Below are 24,131 nucleotides of genomic sequence, written 5' to 3' on the forward strand. Positions count from 1 at the left end.
CTCTCTCTCTCTCTCTCTCTCTCTCTCTCTCTCTCTTCTCTCTCTCTCTCTCTTTTCTCTCCTCTCATCTCACCCCTCCATCTCTCTCCTCTCTCCTCTTTTCTCCTGTCTCTCTCTCCTCTCTTCTCCTCTCTCTCTCCTCTCTTCTCTCTCCTCTCTTCTCCTGTCTCTCTCTCCTGTCTCTCTCACCCCTCCATCTCTCCTCCCTCCTCTCTTCTAGCGATCCACGGTCCACTTTTTGTCAGTTCTGATCTGATTCCGATACTTGAATTTGGATATCTGCCAATACCGACACCGACGGCGGTCTTTTTTCTTCAATAATTATTTATCATTAACATTATTTATTTATTTATCACTATCATTAACCAAAACATAGTTTTACTCATCAATGTTATCCAAAATATGTCTACTTGTATATTGGATGTAGGCCTAACAATGAAAGAATCCATGAATCCTACTATATAATCATTCTCACATATCAGCGCCCACATTTATCAAATAAAAAGAACTAATTAGTCAAATATAATCTGAGAGAATATAAGATGAGACCCCCTGTCTGCTCTGCTCTCCTGTCACTCACTCCGAACCTGCAACAGAGTGGGTCTCAGCCTCAGTAGAGAGCAACGGTGTCATATTTCACTATGACAGGAGTAAGGAGAGGGAGAAATTGCCCTAGTTTACAGATTTCCTCATGTTATCAGGTTCCCTATTAGCATTGGGTTTAAATCCAAAATATTGCCAAATAGGCGCATTTGCTTCTGCAAATCCTCTCTCACCGTCTCGTGTAACCAACTCCAGCAGCGCTTGCAACTCGAGACTTTCATTTTCACTGACAAACGTTCTTTGCAAACTATTTTAAAACTTTTTTCAGATAACGTTTGGTTTCGCATCAAAACTTTGCAAACATAAGCAAACAGTCTGAAAGGTAGGCTAGTTAGAACTAGACGCTGGACTGAGGGAGAAGTGAATTGTATCCTATGATTGAATGAATATATACTGGAGCCCTTTCACTTCATCCGGATGGGTACGGGGATCGGCGACGTCAGGTCGATACCCGATCCGTGAATCATGGGATCGGAGCCCGATCCCGATACTAGATTGGATCGGTCCCATCTCTCCTCTCCTCTCCTCTCCTCTCCTCTCCTCTCCTCTCCTCTCCTCTCCTCTCCTCTCCTCTCCTCTCCTCTCCTCTCCTCTCCTCTCCTCTCCTCTCCTCTCCTCTCCTCTCCTCTCCTCTCCTCTCCTCTCCTCTCCTCTCCTCTCTCTTGGTCTTCATGATCACACCATTGCTGCTGTCTCACTGGTTTAAGCATGGTTTGACAGTTAAGTTTATTCAACACTCGTGGCAGCTTTCCGGGTTGAGAACTGAAATGCATCAGCATTTACAGTATACACAAATACACAATAAACACACATATATGGCCTGTACATGAGATTTGATCAGTTCATTTCTCTCTCTCTCTCTCTCTCTCTCTCTCTCTCTCTCTCTCTCTCTCTCTCTCTCTCTCTCTCTCTCTCTGCAGGTCTATGAACAACTTCCTCATAGTGTACCTGTGTATCCTCATCAGTAAGGCCCTCATCAACACGGTCCTCAAGTACGCCTGGCAGTGGTCCCCCGACCGCGACGAGCCCTGGTACAACCACCGCACCGGCAGCGAGCGCCAGCGCCACGTGGTGAGTCCGGCGGACGCCAACGCCGCCCCGCCGTGAGGGGTCACCGCCCTCACCGTCTGTTGCTCTCACGTCGTGGTCGTCGTAGTGGGCGGATGATTCGTCATCGACAACTCTCTCTCTCTCTCCCACCCTCTTTCTCTCTTGCTCAGGTGATACGAGCGTTTACAGACTTCCTGGCCTTCATGGTCCTGTTCAACTACATCATCCCCGTCTCCATGTACGTGACGGTGGAGATGCAGAAGTTCCTGGGGTCCTACTTCATCGCCTGGGACGAGGAGATGTTCGACGAGGAGCTGGGGGAGGGGGCCCTGGTCAACACCTCCGACCTCAACGAGGAGCTGGGACAGGTGCGCGCACGCACGCACGCGCACACGCACGCACACTCACACTCACGCACACACACACACTCACACACACACACACACGCACTCACACGCACACACACACAAACTCACGCATGCACATGATACCCACAAGCACGCTTGCCTATCATACACACACGTAGACTCACAAACACAAATGTGCACAGAAAGATGCACACACACGCCACACAACACACACAAACACTCTCTCTCACTCTCTTTCTTACACATATTACCATTGTGGCGATGTATTTACGTAACAGTTGCCAGTGTAAGGTTATGTTATTAGTATATTTATATAATCATTACCTCCAGCCCGGTCTGTTAATCATAGTTCGTCTCTTCTCTGATCCTGCCATCAGGCACAGATCAAGCATCAGTGCACACATTACCAATGGAGGCTGATGATGTGGACATATGGTCGTTAGCGTTCGATGTAAAGAGTTAGGGACTGTCTGCGAACTTGGCTTATAGCGACTGAGGATGCTAACTCTGCTCTTTGCAGACAGTCCCTAACTCTGCCCTCCGCAGACGTTTCCCAGCAGTTTGCATACGCTCCCTAAGTGTTGCCAGTGGAGATGGCCTCTAGTCTGAAGACTGTCCTGATTTCGAGACTTAACTCCTGTTTATCAATTTGACATTACAAAAACAATACCTGTTTTACTACATACAGCATATGGACATAAATTGACATGCAGAGTTGTGTGAAACGGTTCAGATTGATACTTTAGTTTGAAGCTAAGTACATAATGTACATACAATACTATGGGTATATGTTACCAAATTGGTACAATATACAGTACAGTATGTTACCAAAGCAATATACCAAAGCAATATAAGGGAATGTTTTTGGATCTCAATGAATTAGCAGCATTGGTCCAAATGCTATTTGCATTTCTGGAACTGATGTCTCTGATCTGTGGAAATTGTAATGCATCTTCTGCTTGGTGTCTTGGTCAACCAACCAATCAACCAATCAATCAACCAACCAACCAACCAATCAACCAATCAATCAACCAACCAACCAACCAACCAACCAATCAACCAAACAATCAATCAATCAATCAATCAATCAATCAAAAACCCTAACTAACCGCCCCCCCCCCCCCCCCCCCCGCCCAGGTGGAGTATGTGTTCACTGATAAGACGGGCACTCTGACAGAGAACAACATGGAGTTCATCGAGTGCTGTGTGGACGGTAACGTCTATATACCACACGCCATCTGCAACGGACAGATCCTCAGCGCCGCCTCCAGCATAGACATGATCGACTCCTCGCCGGGGGGGTACAGGAGGGTAAGGGTGTGTGTGTGTGTGTGTGTGTGTGTGTGTGTGTGTGTGTGTGTGTGTGTGTGTGTGTGTGTGTGTGTGTGTGTGTGTGTGTGTGAAAGAATCAGATTCATTATGTACAGTATGTGCGCTCGTGTTTGTGCACGCGTCCAAAACAAGCACACGCTACTACACGGTACTTACACGTGTGTAACTGTGGCTGTCCGTGCGTGTGTGTGTGCGTCTGTGTGTGTGCACGCCCGCAGGAGCACGAGGACCTGTTCTTCCGTGCGCTGTGCCTGTGCCACACGGTCCAGGTGAAGGAGGAGGAGACGGTGGACGGCATCAAGAGGGGCCTCCACCAGGGCAAGCCCACCTCCTTCTACATCTCCTCCTCCCCCGACGAGGTGGCCCTGGTGGAGGGCATGAAGAGGTAAACACACACACACACACACACTGTCACACACCATCATACCCTAAGCCAAACTGTCACACACACACACACACACGCTCCCCTCTCACACACTCGTGTGTATCTAACCTAGTGTGTGTGCAGACCCATGCTCACGTGGCTGTGAGTCTTTTTTTGGGAGCTGGTCATGTTACTGTAATTGTAATGTAACGTGAGTCGTGATACCTCAGCTCTGGCGCCGCCATTAAACCCCCCTCCCCCCTCGTGCAGGAAGATGTGCAGATACTCTCTGTGCTAATGTGTGCTGTTGTCAAACTGATATATCCCTCCTTCTCTCTCTCTCTCTCTCTCTCTCTCTCTCTCTCACACACACACACACACACACGCACACACGCACACACACGCACGCTCGCTCCTCACGTTCCTCCCCCCCTCCCACTCTCTCAGGTTGGGATACACCTATCTGAGACTCAAAGACAGTCACATGGAGATCCTCAACAAGGACGATGAGATAGAGAGGTGGGTTTCTCTCTGCTCCGAGTCGGGCTTCGTAGTTACAGTTAACCCTCTCTGCCGCCGTCGCCTCCGTCTCAGGTAGGAGAGAACTCGACCTCGCTGTCGAGAGAGGTTAGGGGCTCAGGGTTCGACCCCCATAAGTGGGAAGAGAGGTAAGCAATTATAGCTAGAGGAGGATAACGGGTCTTTGAAGTTATATTTCTAAGTATTCTGATTGTATGTTAGTATTGTTCTAAGTATTCTGATTCTATGTTAGTATTGTTCTAAGTATTCAGATTCTATGTAAGTATTGTTCTAAGTATTCTGATTCTATGTTAGTATTGTTCTAAGTATTCTGATTCTATGTTAGTATTGTTCTAAGTATTCTGATTCTATGTTAGTATTGTTCTAAGTATTCTGATTCTATGTTAGTATTTTTCTAAGTATTCTGATTCTATGTTAGTATTGTTCTAAGTATTCTGATTCTATGTTAGTATTTTTCTAATTATTCTGATTCTATGTTAGTATTGTTCATTGTTCTAAGTATTCAGATTCTATGTTAGTATTGTTCTAAGTATTCAGATTCTATGTTAGTATTGTTCTAAGTATTCTGATTCTATGTTAGTATTGTTCTAAGTATTCTGATTCTATGTAAGTATTGTTCTAAGTATTCTGATTCTATGTTAGTATTGTTCTAAGTATTCTGATTCTATGTTAGTATTGTTCTAAGTATTCTGATTCTATGTTAGTATTGTTCTAAGTATTCTGATTCTATGTTAGTATTTTTCTAAGTATTCTGATTCTATGTTAGTATTGTTCTAAGTATTCTGATTCTATGTTAGTATTTTTCTAAGTATTCTGATTCTATGTTAGTATTGTTCATTGTTCTAAGTATTCAGATTCTATGTTAGTATTGTTCTAAGTATTCAGATTCTATGTTAGTATTGTTCTAAGTATTCTGATTCTATGTTAGTATTGTTCTAAGTATTCTGATTCTATGCTAGTATTGTTCTAAGTATTCTGATTCTATGTTAGTATTGTTCTAAGTATTCTGATTCTATGTTAGTATTGTTCTAAGTATTCTGATTCTATGTTAGTATTGTTCTAAGTATTCTGATTCTATGCTAGTATTGTTCTAAGTATTCTGATTCTATGTTAGTATTGTTCTAAGTATTCTGATTCTATGTTAGTATTGTTCTAAGTATTCTGATTCTATGCTAGTATTGTTCTAAGTATTCTGATTCTATGTTAGTATTGTTCTAAGTATTCTGATTCTATGTTAGTATTGTTCTGTGTTGTCATGTGTTCCAGCAGGGCGCTCTAGCCTGTGCTGTGCTGAGGTAGCGAGCGCTAAGCTGTCTTGTTATTGTGTGTGTCTCAGGTTTGAGCTGCTGCACGTCCTCAACTTCGACTCCGTCAGGAGAAGAATGAGCGTCATCGTCAAGTCAAGCACAGGTAAAACGCACACGCGCAAACGCACACATACATACACACACATCTATTATCTAACACAGTGTTTTTCAACCGGTGTTCCACGGCACACTAGTGTACCGTGAGAGATTGTCAGGTGTGCCGTGGAAAATTGTCAAATGTTATGTGAAATGTCAGTAATAATATAAAAATTATAATAATTATTATTTTGAGAATATGACTGACTTTTTTTACTCTTTTTTTTTTTTTTTCCAAATGACAACTGTCTTCAAATTTCAGCGGTCGTAATTTCTGTCGGCCTATCATATGACATGTAGGCTATGCAATCGTATGCAATCAAGCAGAAATCGCTTGACATGTTCCCTCTCACTCAAGAATGTCAAGGACATGCAGCGTTGTACGAGATAATAGGGGAACATTTGGAAAGCCTTCGAGGAGAAGATGTCCTTTTATTTCCTCTTAGCCTCCACTAACTCATTGGACTGGGTGAGGAACCCATACAGCTCATCTGTTCTTTTCGGAAAGAACTAATTGAACTGAGACAGGACCGCGGTTTAAAACTGCGCTATGCGGATTTGACTTTTGACAGTTTTTGGCTTACTGCTGCCAAGGAGTTTCCTATCGTGGCAAATAAAGCCATTTCAACCGCGCTCCCTTTTCCACAACATATCTTTGCGAGCTCAGCTTCTCAAGCCTAACTGCAATTAAAACACAAAACAGAGAGACAGAGCTGTTGAACCAGAGCTGCGCGTGTGTGTGCCTGTTTCACGCTGAGTAAGCAGAAACGAGGCTCAGAGCCTGTGTATGAGAAGTAGTAGAATCGAATTCAGAGACTTAAGACTAAATAATGATCAAACTCTGGTTTTGTAATAATAGTAGGCTATTCATAATTATAGGGAGAATTTAACTCAGAGCCATTGTAAAGAAATTAATGAAATTAAAAATGTTAAATGCTTTTTGTTTATGTGTAGGCCTAAAGGGTGACAAGTTTCATATTCATGCGCTCCATTTAATAAAAGTGCCTAAATTTGACCGTGTGCACCAGTTATATACTTCTTTCCATCTTAATTCTTCGTTTTGGGATGGTGGTGATTTTTTTAATGTCAAAAATGTGCTGTAGCTCAAAAAAGGTTGAAAAACACTGATCTAACACATGCATCTTTTTGAATCTTGATTTTGTTCTGTGTGCTTGTGTGCATCCGTGTGCATCTCTGTGTGTGTGTGTGTGTGTGTGTGTGTGTGTGTGTGTGTGTGTGTGTGTCCTACAGGGGAGTACCTGTTGTTCTGTAAGGGGGCGGACTCCGCCATCTTCCCCAGGGTGGTGTCAGGGAAGGTGGAGCAGGTGAAGGCTCGAGTGGAGCAGAACGCTGTGGTGATTGGACAGACCTCTACCCCACTATACTTATGCACACACACACACACACACACACACACACACACACACACACACGCAGAAACACACACGCAGAAACACACAGGGCAAAATTAGACTCCAACACTATAATGCCCCATCTATCTATCTATCTATCTATCTATCTATCTATCTATCTATCTATCTATCTCTCTCTCTCTCTCTCTCTCTCTCTCTCTCTCTCTCTCTCTCTCTCTCTCTCTCTCTCTCTCTCTCTCTCTCTCTCTCTCTCTCTCTCTCTCTCTCTCTCTCTCTCTCTCTCAGGAGGGCCTCAGGACTCTGTGTGTGGCCTATCGCAGGCTGTCTCCAGCGGAGTACGAGGAGGCGTGTCATCACCTGAGCGACGCCAAGCTGGCCCTGCAGGACAGGGAGCAGCGGCTGGCGCAGGCTTATGACATCATCGAGAGGAACTTTGTCCTGCTGGGGGCCACGGCTGTAGAGGACAGGTGGGTTGTCTTTTTGGGGGATTGGGGCTGGGGTAGAGAGATGGATAGATAGAGAGAGGATGAGGGGAGGACATGGATAGAGAGAGAGACTGGTAGAAATTGAGGGCAGACTGGTCGGGATGAGCCATAGAAACTTGGTTGTCTGTGCTGGGATTGAGATTGAGTGAGATTGATCTTCTCGGTTACATCCTACTTCGACGGGACCGAAACCGTTCTGGCCGTGGGGTGTGTTTGTTCATTAGAAGGGACATGTCTTTCAAACAACGCCCTGATATCCACGCAATAGGACTGGAAACTATCTGGGCTGAGATACCGCTCCCTAAAACATGAACGTTCCTTGTTGGTGTTTGCTTCAGATCGCCCAAACAGAATATTTTTTAAGAACTATTAGAAATGGCTTGTAAGGATTGTAATAATTTTAGCAATTTTGAATCCTTTGTTCTTGGTGATTTTAATACTCATGTTCAGTCTTCAAAGAAAGATGGATTGGTGGCCTCGTTAGGCAATTTTAATAGATTATTTGGGCTCTATCAGCTTATAACAGAACCAACAAGGGTGTGTTTTAAGAGTCAGTTTTGGACTTGATGATCCAAAATCAATCAATTGGTATACCAATATCAGATGTTGTTAAAATTTGTCAGTCAGGTGTTCTAGATATTGGGATCAGTGAGCACAACATCATCTTTTGCACTCGTAAGGTTACCAAAGGACAGTTTAGGAAATCAAAGGCCTATTATGATCAGATCAATGAGATCAAACAGGGTTTTTCCTGCATAGAGGATTTTTGGGCGCCCCCCAAAGAGATTTTAGCCAGAGCCAAAGGAAAATCACCGGTGCCAAAATGCTTAAAAATGAGAATAAAAATAGCAATTAAAATCCTCTCCAAATGTTTTTGATAGCTTGTTTTAAGTGCAGCCCATCCCTCTTTCTTGCATTGTCCATGGTTTGGACCACTAGAGATAATTAATAGACAGGTTATCAGTATCTTAAACATTTTGGCTTCATATCCATTTTGTGTCATGTCAGGAGATTTCCCACGATTGTGAAAAATGAGCTCAGTCAGAACGACAGCAAAGAATATAGGCCTATATATACTATGCTGGTAGGCTACTCAGCATAAAACGGAGGCTTCCCCACAAAATTGTGTGCACATCACCCTCCAAAGACCCATTCTGATCCAGGAAAAACCCTGCTCAAATGAGTTATTTGTACAAGAGTTCAACTTCATGATTGCCTTAATTAGCATAACTTATTATATGAGCATCAGTCAGGTTTTAGATCGTCCCCTTCTACAGACACTTGCATTATTCATTTATGTGACTATATCAAATTTGAGAGAGAAAAAGGGAAATATACAGGGGTGGTCATGTTGGATCTACAGAAAGGTTTTTACACTGTGGAGCACCATATTCTTCTGAGGTGAGGTGTCTGGGTCTTAATCAAATGTCAGTTAAATGGTTTGAATCATACCAATCTGACAGATCTCAGACTTGTGATGTTGAGGGTATCCTCTCAGGAGCCACAGGCGTGACATGTGGGGTGCCCCAGGGGTCCGTCCTGGGTCCATTACTGTTTTGTATTTATGTTAATGATATGCCAGCAGCTGTAGGGTGAAAACGGTTGCTATACGCAGATGATTCAGTTCTTCTAGTATCAGGGAAGGACCCAAAGGGCATAGAGAAAGTCGGTGAGTAAAGAGCTTGGATTAGTAAGGGAGTGATTAATTGACAATAAGTCGTCATTACACCTCGGTAAAACTGAATCTATTATACTTGGCTCACAAATGTTAAATAAAGTTGATAGGATCAGAGTAACCTGTGCAGAAGACATTATTGAGTCCAGATCAAGTGTTACTTATCTTGGTTTAACACTGGGCCAATCTTTGTCAGGGGTCTTTATCGCGGAAATACTTCTCTCACAGAGTGCAAACAAACAAAAGTTTTTATACCCAAACACGTGGGAGTTTGACACTAAATTGAAAAAGTTGCTTGTATCCACGCTGATACAGTGCCATTTTGATTATGCATGTTCAGCATGGTTTAGTGGTCTGTCAGCCAAGCTAAAATATAAGTTACAGGTAATGCAAAATAAAATAATCCATTACATGCTGAATGCTCTTCATAGAACTCATATTGGGGAACCTCAATTCAGAGCAGTTAACATGTTCCCTGTAGAGCAGCGCGCAGAACAGCTCAAGCTGACACAGATGTTCAGGCAGGGTCATAAACGGGATTGCCCCGGATTATCTGAGCAGTCAAATTGGGATGATGCACTCCAGGCATGAGCATAATACCAGAGCCAGTGTTCGCTCATGCACAGCAGCTAGGGTAAATAGCACTGCTGCTCGGAGCTCTTTTTATTATACAGGTGTATCGTTATGGAACAGTCTCCCTCTGTCTATCAAAGTAGCACCTTCGTTGAATGTTTTCACTGGTCAGGTCAGGGTACATCTCTGGAAAAACTCTAGTTTTCCCTAGGTCTTATGCAGGGATGCACGTGCATGCATACATGTACACACCCTCACACACACACACACACACACACACACACACACACACACACACACACACACACACACACACACAGACCTACTCACAGACCTACTCACTGTACCCATAAGCACTCATACAGTATTGTTAGTGACTGTTAAACTGTATTGTTAAAATGTACTGACTCTTGTATGTTTCTTGTGTATTGATTTCTTGTCATGTCCACCAACGAGGACCACGTTGGAAACAAGCGTTTAAGTACAATTTCATGTGCTATCCTCTGGGATGTACCGTTAACCAACCAATCAACCAATCAATCAATCAATCAATCAATCAATCAATCAATAGAGATACGGATAGACAGATGGATGGACAGATGGAGAGAGAGAGGAGGGGAGGACAGGCAAGGGACAGAGGGATAGAGAGAGGTCACTGTGGTCTGTGCCAGCGCAGATGAAGCCGGTATGATGAGTCATCCTGCCGCAACAGGGAACCTTGTTACGACTGTGTCCGCGGTGCCAGCTGGCACTGGCGCCGACACACTCAAGACCAGCTGACGTAGCTAACATAACAAACTAACTGGGTCACCCAGCACACTGTTGATTTGTCTAAACGGTCAATCAGCACTCGTCTAAAGGACCGCGCTGAAAGAGTAGCCCGGGGTCGCGTATTGATTAGTCATCCATTACGGCATCCGCCGATTGATTCGGATCGGTGTTGAGCGGACGGATCAGTGTGTCGCCGCGTAAACGGCGTGACAGCTGCGGTCCGAATCAATCGTCCGCCCGCCTCTCCCCCTAACAGGCTGCAGGAGAAGGCGGCGGACACCATCGAGTCTCTGCACAAGGCGGGCATGAAGGTGTGGGTCCTGACGGGGGACAAGATGGAGACGGCTGCGGCCACCTGCTACGCCAGCAAGCTGTTCCGGCGAAGCACGCAGGTGCTGGAGCTGACGAAGAAGCGCACCGAGGAGCAGAGTCTGCACGACGTTCTGTTTGACCTGAGCCGGACTGTTCTCAGGCAACGCTCCCTCTCCGGGTAAGGGGGCGTACACACACACACACACACACATACTGTACACACATACATACGCACACACACACCACATGCTGGTTGTCTGACATGTTTCAAAGTCACATTTGAATACCATTCATGACTTGGCCCCCTTGTTGATTTATTTGTTTGTTCATTCGTGTGTGTGTGTGTGTATGTGTGTGTGTGTGTGCGTGTGTGTGTGTGTGTGTGTGTGTGTGTGTGTTCCAGGTTGTCGGTGGACTGTCTGGACTTTGGCCTGATCATCGACGGGGCCACCCTGTCCGCAGTTCTAAAGCCCGTTCCGGAAGCCCGGTCCAGCTCGGGGGGGAACTACCGCGAGATCTTCCTGGAGATCTGCCGGAACTGCTCCGCCGTGCTCTGCTGCCGCATGGCGCCCCTGCAGAAGGCCCAGGTACCCCGCCTCACTTCCTGTCTCACTTCCTGTCTTACCTTTCTCATGTACCTTTGCAACTTTGACACATAGTGTTGTATGGAAGGTTGTCCTCCTCGTTTTGAATGCACCACTGCTAACTTGTACCTTCCGACTTGTGCGTTCTGTGTCCGGCCGGTGGCTCGATGTCCTCTCCTCCACAGATTGTGAAGATGATCAAGATGTCGAAGGAGCACCCCATCACGCTCGCCATCGGAGACGGGGCCAACGACGTCAGCATGATCCTGGAGGCGCACGTCGGCATCGGTGAGCCCGCCTCTCTGTTCTGATTGGTGGGATGCCGTGGCGTCTCTACTACTGGTCTGAATGAGAGGCTTCTGTGATGGATATGAGCATTATATTCATACGCCTCATAAGCACTCATATGGAAGCTCACCGTGTAGAGGATGAAAATGTATTCAGAAACCGACTTCTTTCTGGCCCCCTAGGCATCATGGGTAAGGAGGGTCGGCAGGCGGCGAGGAACAGCGACTACGCCATCCCCAAGTTCAAACACCTGAAGAAGATGCTGCTGGTCCACGGACACTACTACTACATCCGCATCGCCGAGCTGGTCCAGTACTTCTTCTACAAGGTACCGTCCACACACGCGCACACACACACACACACACACACACACACACACACACACACACACACACATACACACACACACACACACACACTTTCAGACCTTCAAAGCCTTTCAATGAAGCTACACAGGGCCATATTTTGCTGGAGCAAAGATTTTTTCTACATATAAGCAAAAACTACCTCTGGCCCTTCTCAATACTTGGTTTATGACACACTGTGTGAATAGCCTAATCTCTCCCACTCTGAATCACAGGATTTTAGAGGGACACATCTTCCATCTCTCGCCTGGCCTCACGACTCATCGCTATAACTTATATAAGTCTAACTGATGCTACGCTAGATACTGACCATGTAGCTGCTGCTCACCTCGCAAGCCGCTTAGCTCCTGTACAGTCTCTGACAGCCCTGTGATCTATAACACACACACAGAGCTTATAACACACACACACACACACAGACACACACCACACGCACACACGCAAACACACACGCACACACACACCACACGCACACACGCAAACACACACGCAAACACACACGCACACACACACGCTGCACCAATAAGCAAGAAATACGTAGAAGCAGCAGTTTTTGGTTTCCAAAAGAAATGGGATACTCATTTAGCTTATAGCGTGACTCTTATCTTTTTTTAACTTCTGTCGTTCTCTTTCTCTCACTCTCTCTTCTCTCTCTCTCTCTCTCTCACTGTCTCTCTCCTCTCTCTGTCACTGCCTCTCCTCTCTCTCTCTTTCTCTCTCTCTCCAGAATGTTTGTTTCATCTTTCCACAGTTCCTGTATCAGTTCTTCTGTGGGTTCTCACAGCAGGTGTGTATTACTATCTCTCTCTCTCTCTCACACACACACACACACACACACACACACACACACACACACACACACACACACACACACACACACACACACACACACACTACTTTAGGCAAGGACTGCTGAATTCAGAATGTTGGTTTTACTCTGTGGTACCGCAGAGTTTTGAGATTTGTTTAAGCCTGGAGTTATACTGTATTCCGATTCAGATACAGAAGACTTTACTGGCCGATGTGGCCATCAAATTGGCGTGACACAGTCTCACACAGACTCATGAACACACAACAGCGGCCTACACTTACAGTACGATGTGTCTGACTCTGTTCTGCTTGTCCCTGTGCAGCCCCTACACTTACAGTACGATGTCTGACTCTGTTCTGTTTGTCCCTGTGCAGCCCCTGTACGACACGGCCTACCTGACGCTGTACAACATCAGTTTCACCTCCCTACCCATCCTGCTGTACAGTCTGTTTGAGCAGCACCTCACCATGGACGCCCTCAAGAAAGACCCCTCCCTGTACAGGTGAGCAGAGGAGCACGGCTCTGTTCTGCTCTGCCCTGCTCTGCTCTGTTCTGTTCTGCCCTGCTCTGCTCTGTTCTGCTCTGCTCTGTTCTGCTCTGCCCTGCTCTGCTCTGCTCTGTTCTGTTCTGTTCTGCTCTGTTCTGTTCTGCTCTGTTCTGTTCTGTTCTGTTCTGCTCTGCTCTGCTCTGTTCTGTTCTTCTGTTCTTCTGTTCTGCTCTGTTCTGCTCTGCTGTTCTGTTCTGTTCTGTTCTGTTCTGTTCTGTTCTGTTCTGTTTTGCTCTGCTCTGCTCTGCTATGTTCTGTAATGTTCTGTTCTGTTCTCCTTCTGTTCTGTTCTGTTCTGTTCTGCTCTGCTCTGCTCTGTTCTGTTCTGTTCTGTTCTGCTCTGCTCTGCTCTGCTCTGCTTTGCTCTGCTCTGCTCTGTTCTGTTCTGCTCTGCTCTGCTCTGTTCTGCTCTGCTCTGCTCTGCTCTGTTCTGTTCTGTTCTGCTCTGTTCTGCTCTGCTCTGTTCTGCTCTGTTCTGCTCTGCTCTGCTCTGCTCTGTTCTGCTCTGCTCTGTTCTGCTCTGCTCTGCTCTGTTCTGCTCTGTTCTGCTCTGTTCTGCTCTGTTCTGCTCTGCTCTGCTCTGCTCTGCTCTGCTCTGTTCTGCTCTGTTCTGCTCTGCTCTGCTCTGCTCTGCTCTGCTCTGCTCTGCTCTGCTCTGTTCTGCTCTGCTCTGCTCTGCTCTGCTCTGTTCTGTTCTGCTCTGTTCTGCTCTGTTCTGCTCTGCTCTGCTCTGCTCTGTTCTGCTCTGTTCTGCTCTGTTCTGCTCTGTTCTGTTCTGTTCTGCTCTGCTCTGTTCTGTTCTGCTCTGTTCTGCTCTGCTCTGCTCTGCTCTGCTCTGCTCTGCTCTTCTGCTCTGCTCTTCTGCTCTGCTCTGCTCTGTTCTGCTCTGTTCTGTTCTGCTCTGCTCTGCTCTGTTCTGCTCTGCTCTGTTCTGTTCTGCTCTGTTCTGTTCTGTTCTGCTCTGCTCTGTTCTGCTCTGCTCTGCTCTGCTCTGCTCTGTTCTGTTCTGCTCTGTTCTGCTCTGCTCTGCTCTGCTCTGCTCTGCTCTGCTCTGCTCTGCTCTGCTCTGCTCTGCTCTGCTCTGCTCTTCTGCTTTGCTCTGTTCTGCTCTGTTCTGTTCTGTTCTGCTCTGTTCTGCTCTGCTCTGCTCTGTTCTGCTCTGCTCTGCTTTGCTCTGCTCTGCTCTGCTCTGTTCTGCTCTGTTCTGTTCTGTTCTGTTCTGTTCTGTTCTGTTAAATGGTAAATGGACTGCACTTATATAGCGCTTTTCCTCCTTAGCGGCACTCAAAGCGCTTTACAATGGCCTCTCATTCACACATTCACACACCAATGGCGGTAGCTGCCATGCAAGTAGCTAACCTGCTAATTGGGAGCAATTTGGGGTTAGGTGTCTTGCTCAAGGACACTTCGACATGTGGACAGTCGGAGCTGGGATTCGAACCACTGACCCTTCGATCACTGAACGACCCACTCTACCAACTGAGCTACAGTCACCCCTGTTCTGCTCTGCTCTGCTTTGTTCTGTTCTGTTCTGCTCTGATTTGTTCGGTTCTGCTCTGCTCTGCTCTGTCCTGTTCTGCTCTGTCCTGTTCTGCTCTGCTCTGCTCTGTTTGGTTCTGCTCTGTTCTGCTCTGTCCTGTTCTGCTCTGCTCTGCTCTGTTTGGTTCTGCTCTGTTCTGCTCTGCTCTGTTCTGCTCTGCTCTGCTCTGCTCTGCTCTGCTCTGCTCTGCTCTGCTCTGCTCTGCTCTGCTCTGCTCTGTTCCGCTCTGTCAGAATGTAAACACCTGGCCCAGTTGCCCTCTGTTAAAATGAGAGGAGTGCTTCGGCTTAAAATGCCAGACAGTGGACAAGAGGTACTCATGGGAAAGACTTCCAAAAATACCACCAAGGCCAGGTGAAGAAGCTTGTTAATATCCATCACTCCAGGCTGCCCGGTCTTGTCCTGTCAGAACGGAAGACCTGGGTCAGACGGGTCCAATTAATCCTGACAGGTCTGACCCATCGCATCTCGCCAGGCTGACCAGAGTCAGTCCGATCTGCCGGGGTCAGAAACACCGCAGCTGGGCCCAGAACTCTTAACTCCAGCCGGGAGTGGGTCTGGGCCTGGCTGAGATAATGACTAGGCTACCAGGAGATGGAGACACACGAGATCCTGAACATGAAACAAGCTAATATGACATTAAAAAAACAAACACTTCATTGTCTCAACTTTGTATTGTTATGAATGATTGAATGAATTAAATGAATCCTTTATCGGTCCCCAAGTGAAATTAGGCTCTTTTTTTAATTGATGATCATTTTTTGTCGATCTCTTTTTCTCTCTCCCTCCCTTTCTCTCTCTCACTCCCTCCCTCTCTCTCTCTCCCTCCCTCTCTCTCTCCCTCCCTCTCTCAGGGACGTAGCGAAGAACTCTCTGCTGCGCTGGCCCGTCTTCCTGTACTGGACCTGCCTGGGCGTGTTCGACGCCATCATCTTCTTCTTCGGTGCCTACTTCCTGTTCGACAACACCACCTTCACCAGCAACGGACAGGTGAGCCTCCGTCGCCCCCGCCGACCGCGGCCCGCGTGTTCTACTCTGGAACTGAAAGGTCGGGCGGTTCCGCCGCGGACCTGTAAACGTTCTCTCCGGGCTGTTCTACAGTAGGGTGTACTGTACGTGTCTCCGGGGTGGTATTGTGATTTCCATCATGCGGAGAACCGTGAGAGAATGCGTCCAGACACACACTGCCACTCTAAAGAACACTCATCTATCTGCTTTGGACTCTCCCTGAGGACAGTGACTTAGACAGAGAGTCAGACAGACAGACAGGCGCTCAGACAGACAGGCGCTCAGACAGACAGACAGACAGTCAGACAGGGTAAGGTGCTGTCAGTGATGGGGGTGCCCCCAGTCATCCAGAGTCTCTGTGGGGTGGACAGTTACCGTTCGCTGGCTCTCCATTCACATCGACTGCAACGCTGTGGCGTCTCGCTCCGTGTCGTTGATTTATCTCATACCAGCTGTTTTTGATTGGTCTTTTTTTTTTGTTTTTGTTTTGTTTTGTTTTTTACGTTGGAAACATCCTGAGATTCATTTACCCTTTGTCCTGATTTTCTCTCTTCTTCTCCTCCTCCCTCCTTCCTCCTCTCCTCTGCTTCTTTCTTTATTTTGCCGTTTCTTTCTCTTCTTCAGCTAATGACCACCAACACGCAGATGGTAAGCTTCTCTCTCTCTCTCTTGCCCCCTCTCTCTCTCCCTCTCTCTCTCTCTCTCTCTCTCTCTCTCTCTCTCTCTCTCTCCTCAGACTCTGTCTCACGTTTTTCGTTCCTGTCGTACCCGTTCAAGCTTTCAGTTTGATCCTTTTCATTCACTCTCCGTCCATTCCCACCTGGATCATCCGTCCGCCCACCGCCCTGTTGCTGTGTAGCCGCTCAGTTCCACCTCCTCTAGCCTCTCTCTCTCTGTGTGACCCCCTGACCATTGACCCCTGACCCCTGAACAGCACCTCCGACCGCCCCCCCCCACTAACCTAGAGACGGTAGCCTCCTCCACCCACACATCTCCCCTGTGTTCTGTTGGTGTATTATGGTTTATGTAGTAGTATAACCTGTAGGATTCAACATCCGTGTGTGTTTAGCGTAGTCTGTGTGTGTGTGTGTGTGTGTGTGTGCGTGTGCGTGTGCGTGTGCGTGTGTGTGTGCGTGTGCGTGTGTGTGTGTGTGTGTGTGTAGCTGACCGTTCTTCCTTCTCATGCAGATGTTTGGGAACTGGACCTTCGGGACTCTCGTCTTCACTGTGTTGGTCTTCACTGTCACGCTTAAGGTAGGTCAGAGGTGTGTGTGTGTGTGTGTGTGTGTGTGTGTGTGTGTGTGTAGGGGGGAGGGGGTAGAAGGAAAAAGGTTGAGGGCAAGCTGATAACTGTGGATTGTGTGGGTTGCGTAACGTGTGTGTGCACAAGCAAGCCTACAGTACGTTAATGTGGATCCTGTGACATTATTGATCGGCTGTACTTAGTCATCAGTTAGGAGAGCTGTAAGCCTTGTAGCCATGGCTGTGGACTGATTGATTGACCTGTGTGTGTGTGTGTGTGTGTGTGTGTGTGTGTGTGTGTGTGTGTGTGTGTGTGTGTGTGTGTGTGTGTGTGTGTGTTGCAGCTTGCCTTGGACACACACCACTGGACGTGGATCAACCACTTTGTGATCTGGGGTTCGCTGCTTTTCTACGTCATCTTCTCTCTGCTCTGGGGGGGCATCATCTGGTAAGAACCGAGACCCCTAACTCTGGAGAGACTCCTAACACTGGAGAGACCCCTAACCCTGGAGAGACCCCTAACCCTGGAGAGACCCCTAACGCTGGAGAGACCCCAACCCTGGAGAGACCCCTAACCCTGGAGAGACCCCTAACCCTGGAGAGACCCCTAACCCTGGAGAGACCCCTAACCCTGGAGAGACCCCTAACCCTGGAGAGACCCCTAACCCTGGAGAGACCCCTAACCCTGTAGAGACCCCAAACCCTGTAGAGACCCCTAACCCTGTAGAGACCCCAAACCCTGTAGAGACCCCAAACCCTGTAGAGACCCCTGACTGATTGATTGAGCGACCGTCTTTTCGGCTGGCTGAACTGAAAATTTTACGATGCTAGCTTGCATTAATGTTCCTCCACCCACCTAAAAAGTGCCAGTCAAAGCAACAGCAAATGCAATGAAATATCAGTTAAGCGTAGCCTAATCTAGCCTATTATTTATGTAAGCTATGTAAAAAAAAGGCAGTGATTGTGGTAGGAGAAGACAGGACCAGCAGAGTGGAGGGACAAGTGAGAGAGGAGAGGATTTCACAGGAAACACTGCCCTGGAGAGACCCCCAAACCCTGGAGAGACCCACAAACCCTGGAGAGACCCCCAACCCCGGAGAGACCGCTGGGCTGAGGAGTCAGTGGACTCTATGGCTGTCCCCAATACCATTTCACAGGCTTCAACTCTTTTGGACACGTTTAGACAGATGGTTCATCCAATCACCTGTCAAGTAGTTTTGAACGCGCCTGCCCTTTTCCAGTTTCCAACAAACCCACACATACAGTACCCCATAGCAGAGCTATTGTGAATATATTTTAGAACAAGGAATATAAACCACTTACTAGCTTATAGTGTGACTCTTATCTTTTTTTAAACTTCTGTCGTTCTCTCTCTCTCTCCTTTCTTCCGCTCATCCCGTCTCTCTGGTCTCTCTGTGTTGGTCTTCCCCAGGCCCTTCCTGAACTACCAGCGGATGTACTACGTGTTCATGCAGATGCTCTCCAGCGGCCCCGCCTGGCTCAGCATCGTCCTGCTCATCATCCTCAGCCTGCTGCCGGACGTGGTCAAGAAGGTCCTCTGCAGGGCCCTGTGGCCCAGCGCCACCGAGCGCGCCCAGGTAAGGGGGGCCGCCGCGCCCACCACCCACCACGCCGCCTAGACACGGAGCGGATACGTACAATCGGATTTGTGGGGGATAGTCTGATTAGAGAGACCCTGTGTGGAAGCCAAGTCTAGAGTAACTTACGTTTGTGCTGTGGTTACTACTGTATCTGAAAGCTTTTTTTTAAAACTAAAACATGCTTTCATGTTTGGTAAACGTGCTTGGTATACAACAACCTCTCGCTTGGGTTTTTGGGGTGAATTAAATTACGTTGAAATCGAGTTGACCCTAAACCTGCAATATTATCCCCCCTACTATCAATGACTAGCCTGTCACCTTCTCACAAGGGTCAGGAGGTTTTACAACCAGGAACTAGTTTCTTTCTTATCGCTGTTTCTCTTCTCTCTTCCCTCTGCTTCGCTTCCTATTGGACGGACCTAATCGACCTTTGGCACCTGCTCCTCCTTCATTACCTACCCCCTCTTTCTCTCTTGTACCCCTCCCTCTTTTCCTCTCTCTCTCTCTCTGCCTCTTTCTGCTCTCCTCCTCCTCTCCACGGCTCTTCCTGTGTGCCTGTAACTCCTCCCCCTGCCCTTTGCCTTCCGTTTCCTGCGGCAATGGCAGTCCAATCGCCCGTGCCTTACCGTGGAGCCGTCCTCCATCTACATGCTCTCCCAGTCCTCCAGCAGAATCAGTTTCTGATTGGCCCACAGACGGCAGAGGAGGAGGTGATGTGTTTTAAGCGCTCTCAGTGTGCATGGTAGCATGTCCTAACACAGACCTGGGTAAACACGAAAGCAAATACTTGAAAATACCTGAAACACTTGAGGTTCACTTGATTCGTGTCTGGGGTTCGCACTGCTTTTGCTGTGTGATTTAAACCAAGTGCCCACCAAGTACAGACAGGTATTTGAAGGTAATGTGTAAACGACATTTGCTCCAGGTCTTGATCCTAACATATAATAGGGGTTACCGTCCCAACGTGGACATCTCATCTCTCCTGTAGTTCACTCATCCATCACTCCATTCCAGACATGAAGACAGGGAGTCACGAAGATTTTCAATCTCCGATAAACCATGTGTTGACACATGCTGACTATCACATCCCATTCTCATCGTATGCTCATTGCTGTTGTGCATGTGAACTGCATGCACTGCGTCATGTACAATATATTGATTTATGTCTATTTTTTTTAGTTATCTTCAAAAACTGTATATGACCGTTATTGACCGTAAATAACCTTATAACATACTGTATGTGTCTTGTCCTCTACCTGTTGCTGTGCAATGATATTCAAAGGTCCCTTGGAGAGTCACAGGGAAATGGATCATTCAAACATAATTGGACAGACTACTGAAGTGAAGAAGCTTCAGTTTGGTGGCTAGTTTAAGTCTTAGGTTGGAGGACTGATGCCTGGTTTCTGGACACGGGTTGAGCCTAAAGAATATGTCCTTCCAGATTCCCCATGGCAAGGGCTTCTTCCCATTTTAGCTCCACCGTGAGCCGTCCTCACCTGTCCTGTCCTTCCACAGAGGGTGAGGTCTGCTGGGGCTCTGGAGGGCTGCGTGGGCCCCGGCCCTGGAGGAGCAGCAGCAGCAGCAGGAGGAGGAGGAGGAGGAGGAGGCAGTGAGAGGGAGGCACTTTGCCCCCCAGGGATCTGTAACGGGAGCGGAGGAGGAGGAGGGGCGGGGCGGGCGGCTAGGACCTATGACTCGATGATGTCACACAGCCACGATGCCCTCAGCAGGCCCTGGGACACGCCCGCCGGCCCCCCCTCCTCCCAGGGCGGGGGTTGCCATGGTAACGGAACCGGAACAGCGGGGGGGGGGGGGGGGCACAGCATGTGCTTGACGGTGGGGGAGGGGTTGGGTCTGTCTGCTGCCAGGCTTGGGGGCGTTGGTGTGGGCTGGGCTTAGGGGGGGGGGGGCTGGAGGGGGAGAGGCTTCACCTTAGGGCCTTTGTTGTCTCCTAGTCTAGAGCTGTCAGCTTGTCTCTCTCCTGTGTGATCTGCTCTGCTCTGCTCTGCTCTGCTCTGCTCTGCCTGCCTGGCTACATGGGAGCATGCGCTGCTGTGCTGTGCTGTGCCCAGATGCGGATGGACGCCTCCTGGGGTTGCCAGGTCTAGTGAGACCATACTGTAACACATGATTCTACTCTCGCTGTGGGCTGTTAACCTATCTTCGGCTTACTCAGAAATCACATATTTACCTGTTAACCCATATTAATCTGATTGATTTAGTAGTGAAGGCTTTCTGAATCATTGTGTGTGCTAAGGGGGGTGCTTTCCAACTGCCTTTTGGGTGCATGTTCTTTGTTGCTCTGGGTTTAATAATATTAACAATAATTTATTGCAAGACAAAAGTGCTGAAACAATCTGTCATTGCTTAAACAAGCAGAATAATAACAAACAAACAAAAAGCAGAGACACTAATTGTATCATATATTTCATTACATACAAAAAGCTTTTGCACAGTAGTAAATACGTTGGTCTTTTGACCAGCCGTATTAGAACCCAGAGCGGAGCTTCATCCTGGGGGTATTAAGAAGCAGTCTGTTGCCAGATGGAAGATTGCAGGAGAGGTTTAGTGGAGTGAGGAGTTCTTTAAGGTAGGGAGGTGCATTACCATGGGTGCATTGGAAAGTTAGCGAATTCTATTCTGTAAGAGACAAGGAGCCAGTGAAATGGTGCCAGGATAGGGGGCGCTTGTTTGTATATTTCTGCACTCTCATCAGGATCCTGGCAGCACTGTTTTGTACCGGAGCTTTCGGAGGCTCTTGCCAGGGATCCTGATGACCAGTGCATTGCAGTAGTCCAGCCTTGATGAGACCAAGCTTCTCGGCATCAGACACGGTTAGCGGGGGGGGGCGGAGTTTGGCAATGTTTTTAACGTGGTAGAATGAGAGTTTTGATGTAGTTGTCGAAGGCCAGCGAGGGATCAAAATTGACAGGAAGGTTGGTGATTGAGGAGGAGAGAGTTCTGGACCTGGTGAGGGGTGCCAACTAGGGATGCGCCGATGTTGGCCTTGTTGACTGCCATCGGCCCATCGGCAAATTAAATGACATTCACCGATGGCAGTGGCCGATGTTATGTCGCAACAATTACGGCTTTTTTTGTTGCAAAACGTAGCCTACCCAGCTGCAGATTCGGAGAAGATCCGTGACGTAACGCCGCAAACGCACGTGTAGTTTGCTTTCATGGTATGATGAATCATACCTTCATGCCGTTTCCATTCCAGCTACACTGTGGATACGTCGCTTTGCTTTGCACAAAAATGTATAGCCTAATCTTAAAATATGATGCCAGAAATAGTTCACACCTAGATAAAGGTACCTATTATGCAAATGTGAAAAATTGGCGTTTTGGAACCAAACACTTAATTTCTTTGTTTCCCTGGCACAAAAGGCCGAATAAAAATAAAATAAACATCGGGCATCGGCATCAGCCATCAGCCGGATTGTTTTTTTAAACATCGGCATCGGCCCAGCATTTTGCAATCGGTGCATCCCTAGTGCCAACAAATAAGAGCCTCCATTTTGCTGCTGTTTAGTTGCAGGAAGTTTTTTCTTGCCTCCTCAGCAGGTGTTGATCCGTGTGTAGGCAGCAGAGGGACCTGGCAGTTTACAAGTACATAAGGGTGTCATCAGCATAGCAATGGAAGGATAGTTTATCCCTCGGGGGACCATAGAGGATGAACAGAATGGGGCCTAGAACAGATCCTTGAGGGACACCACAGGTGACCATGCATATCTGAGACCTGCACACCCGTAGGGAGACGTTCTCTGTCCTGTCTGACCGATGGGGGCAGAAGCATCGGGGCTTGCTCAGAGAGGCCGGGTTTTGGAGGCGTTCGAGGAGGATGATTGATTGTATCGGACGCTGCACTCAGGTCCAGAAGAAGTCTGCTGATAGACTTATCACCACTTGGCTGTTGCTGCTTCGCTACTAATGGGAGACGAGAAATGAGGGATGTCTAGGTGGTGCTCTGCTGTGCCTCTGGCAGGCTGAATGGCTGCTTTTATTAGAGACAAGGACATCACTGTAATACTGTCCATCAACTCCAACACCGACGTCAAGAGCCTGTCCTATCAGTTTATTAATCAAGCAATCATGTCATTGATTGTAAATTCACACTGTCTGGATGGAAATTGATGACATGGACATTAAAGGACTGTTTGGGTATTTAGAAATGCCGTGGACATTAAAGGACTATTTGGGTATTTAGAATTATAAGCCCTGTTATAAGGTTATTTTACGATCACATACAACGGTCCTCACTTAGCTGTGACATGGGCATTGAGCACTAATATCTCGAGTGCACAATTCGTCAACATTTTTATATGGACCGTTGTATATGATCATAAATAACCTTATAACAGGGATTATTATGCTAAATACCAAACTACACCTTTAAGCAAAGTAGGAATACCATACTTTGACTACTCATATTCAAAGCATACTGTAGTCCTCATGCAATATTCATTATGCTTTTACAAAAGAGGCTCTGATGACCTCTGCTGTTGGAATATGGTACTGCATGTGTCTTTCTCTTACCCTCAGTGCATGAGTGGGAACTAACCTGATTTCCAAATGCATTCTTAATTATCTGAGTTATGGTTGGATTTGATCAAACGCTCCCTCCCTCCCTTCCTCTCTCTCTCTCTCTCTCTCTCTCTCTCTCTCTCTCTCTCTCTCTCTCTGTGTCTCTTTCTTTCTCTCTCTCCAGAACCATAGAAAGCTGTCTCAGGGTGGCCTATCGGAGTTGACTCCCCTGTCCTCTCGTCACACCCCCAAACACAGGAGCACTGGCTCCTCCCACCTCCACGTTGGGGTTCCGGAATCCCTAACACTCCGCAAGTCCGAGCCACTCCCCCAGAAACTGCTATTGGCCCACTGGGGCGAAGGGGGAGGGGCTGACCATTGCACCCTCAGCCCCTATATGCTCCGTCTCTCGGGGGCCGGATTTGCCTACTACGCACCAGGGCCAGAGACCTCCGTGTGAACATACACACACACACACACACACACACATCAGAGAAAAAATACTCACAGACAAACCAAGGTGTGCGATCAAGGCCTCCAAGGATTTTGTACGTGGAAACAAACAAACTCACACACTCATCAAAAGAAGCATGGAACCCTCACACACACACTCTTCACCGTGTCCATTCTGCAGCTGCTCTGGATCCAGTCCATCTGAATGGCCGACCCCTTTAGAATTGACCTCTGACCTCTCTAGTCTCCCATGAGTCCCATGTACCTCCAAGTCACATTGTCATTGTCAATCCATGTTCAGAGTTCTACTCCATTTGAA

The 24,131-nt window shown here is 47.5% G+C and overlaps 1 protein-coding gene across 1 annotated transcript in view; it reads left to right on the plus strand.

The window, feature by feature from the left end:
• Nucleotides 1-23,819, plus strand: part of atp11a (ATPase phospholipid transporting 11A) — a gene marked incomplete at both ends in the record, with an annotated part of 48,586 nt that extends 24,767 nt beyond the window's left edge. Inside the window, 20 exons of the mRNA XM_084451890.1 lie at nt 1,524-1,674; nt 1,824-2,021; nt 3,159-3,332; nt 3,572-3,738; nt 4,165-4,236; nt 5,594-5,667; nt 6,912-7,015; nt 7,319-7,500; nt 10,794-11,027; nt 11,253-11,436; nt 11,619-11,721; nt 11,904-12,049; nt 12,814-12,873; nt 13,272-13,399; nt 15,839-15,974; nt 16,617-16,640; nt 17,181-17,246; nt 17,579-17,682; nt 18,667-18,832; nt 23,544-23,819. Of these exons, the coding sequence (XP_084308016.1) occupies nt 1,524-1,674; nt 1,824-2,021; nt 3,159-3,332; nt 3,572-3,738; nt 4,165-4,236; nt 5,594-5,667; nt 6,912-7,015; nt 7,319-7,500; nt 10,794-11,027; nt 11,253-11,436; nt 11,619-11,721; nt 11,904-12,049; nt 12,814-12,873; nt 13,272-13,399; nt 15,839-15,974; nt 16,617-16,640; nt 17,181-17,246; nt 17,579-17,682; nt 18,667-18,832; nt 23,544-23,819 (2,749 nt within the window). The remainder of the gene's footprint in view (nt 1-1,523; nt 1,675-1,823; nt 2,022-3,158; nt 3,333-3,571; nt 3,739-4,164; nt 4,237-5,593; nt 5,668-6,911; nt 7,016-7,318; nt 7,501-10,793; nt 11,028-11,252; nt 11,437-11,618; nt 11,722-11,903; nt 12,050-12,813; nt 12,874-13,271; nt 13,400-15,838; nt 15,975-16,616; nt 16,641-17,180; nt 17,247-17,578; nt 17,683-18,666; nt 18,833-23,543) is intronic.
• Between the last annotated feature and the right edge of the window lie 312 nt (nt 23,820-24,131).

Source organism: Borostomias antarcticus (assembly GCF_949987555.1).
Source record: "Borostomias antarcticus genome assembly, chromosome: 17".
In the NCBI taxonomy this organism is placed as follows: domain Eukaryota; kingdom Metazoa; phylum Chordata; class Actinopteri; order Stomiiformes; family Stomiidae; genus Borostomias; species Borostomias antarcticus.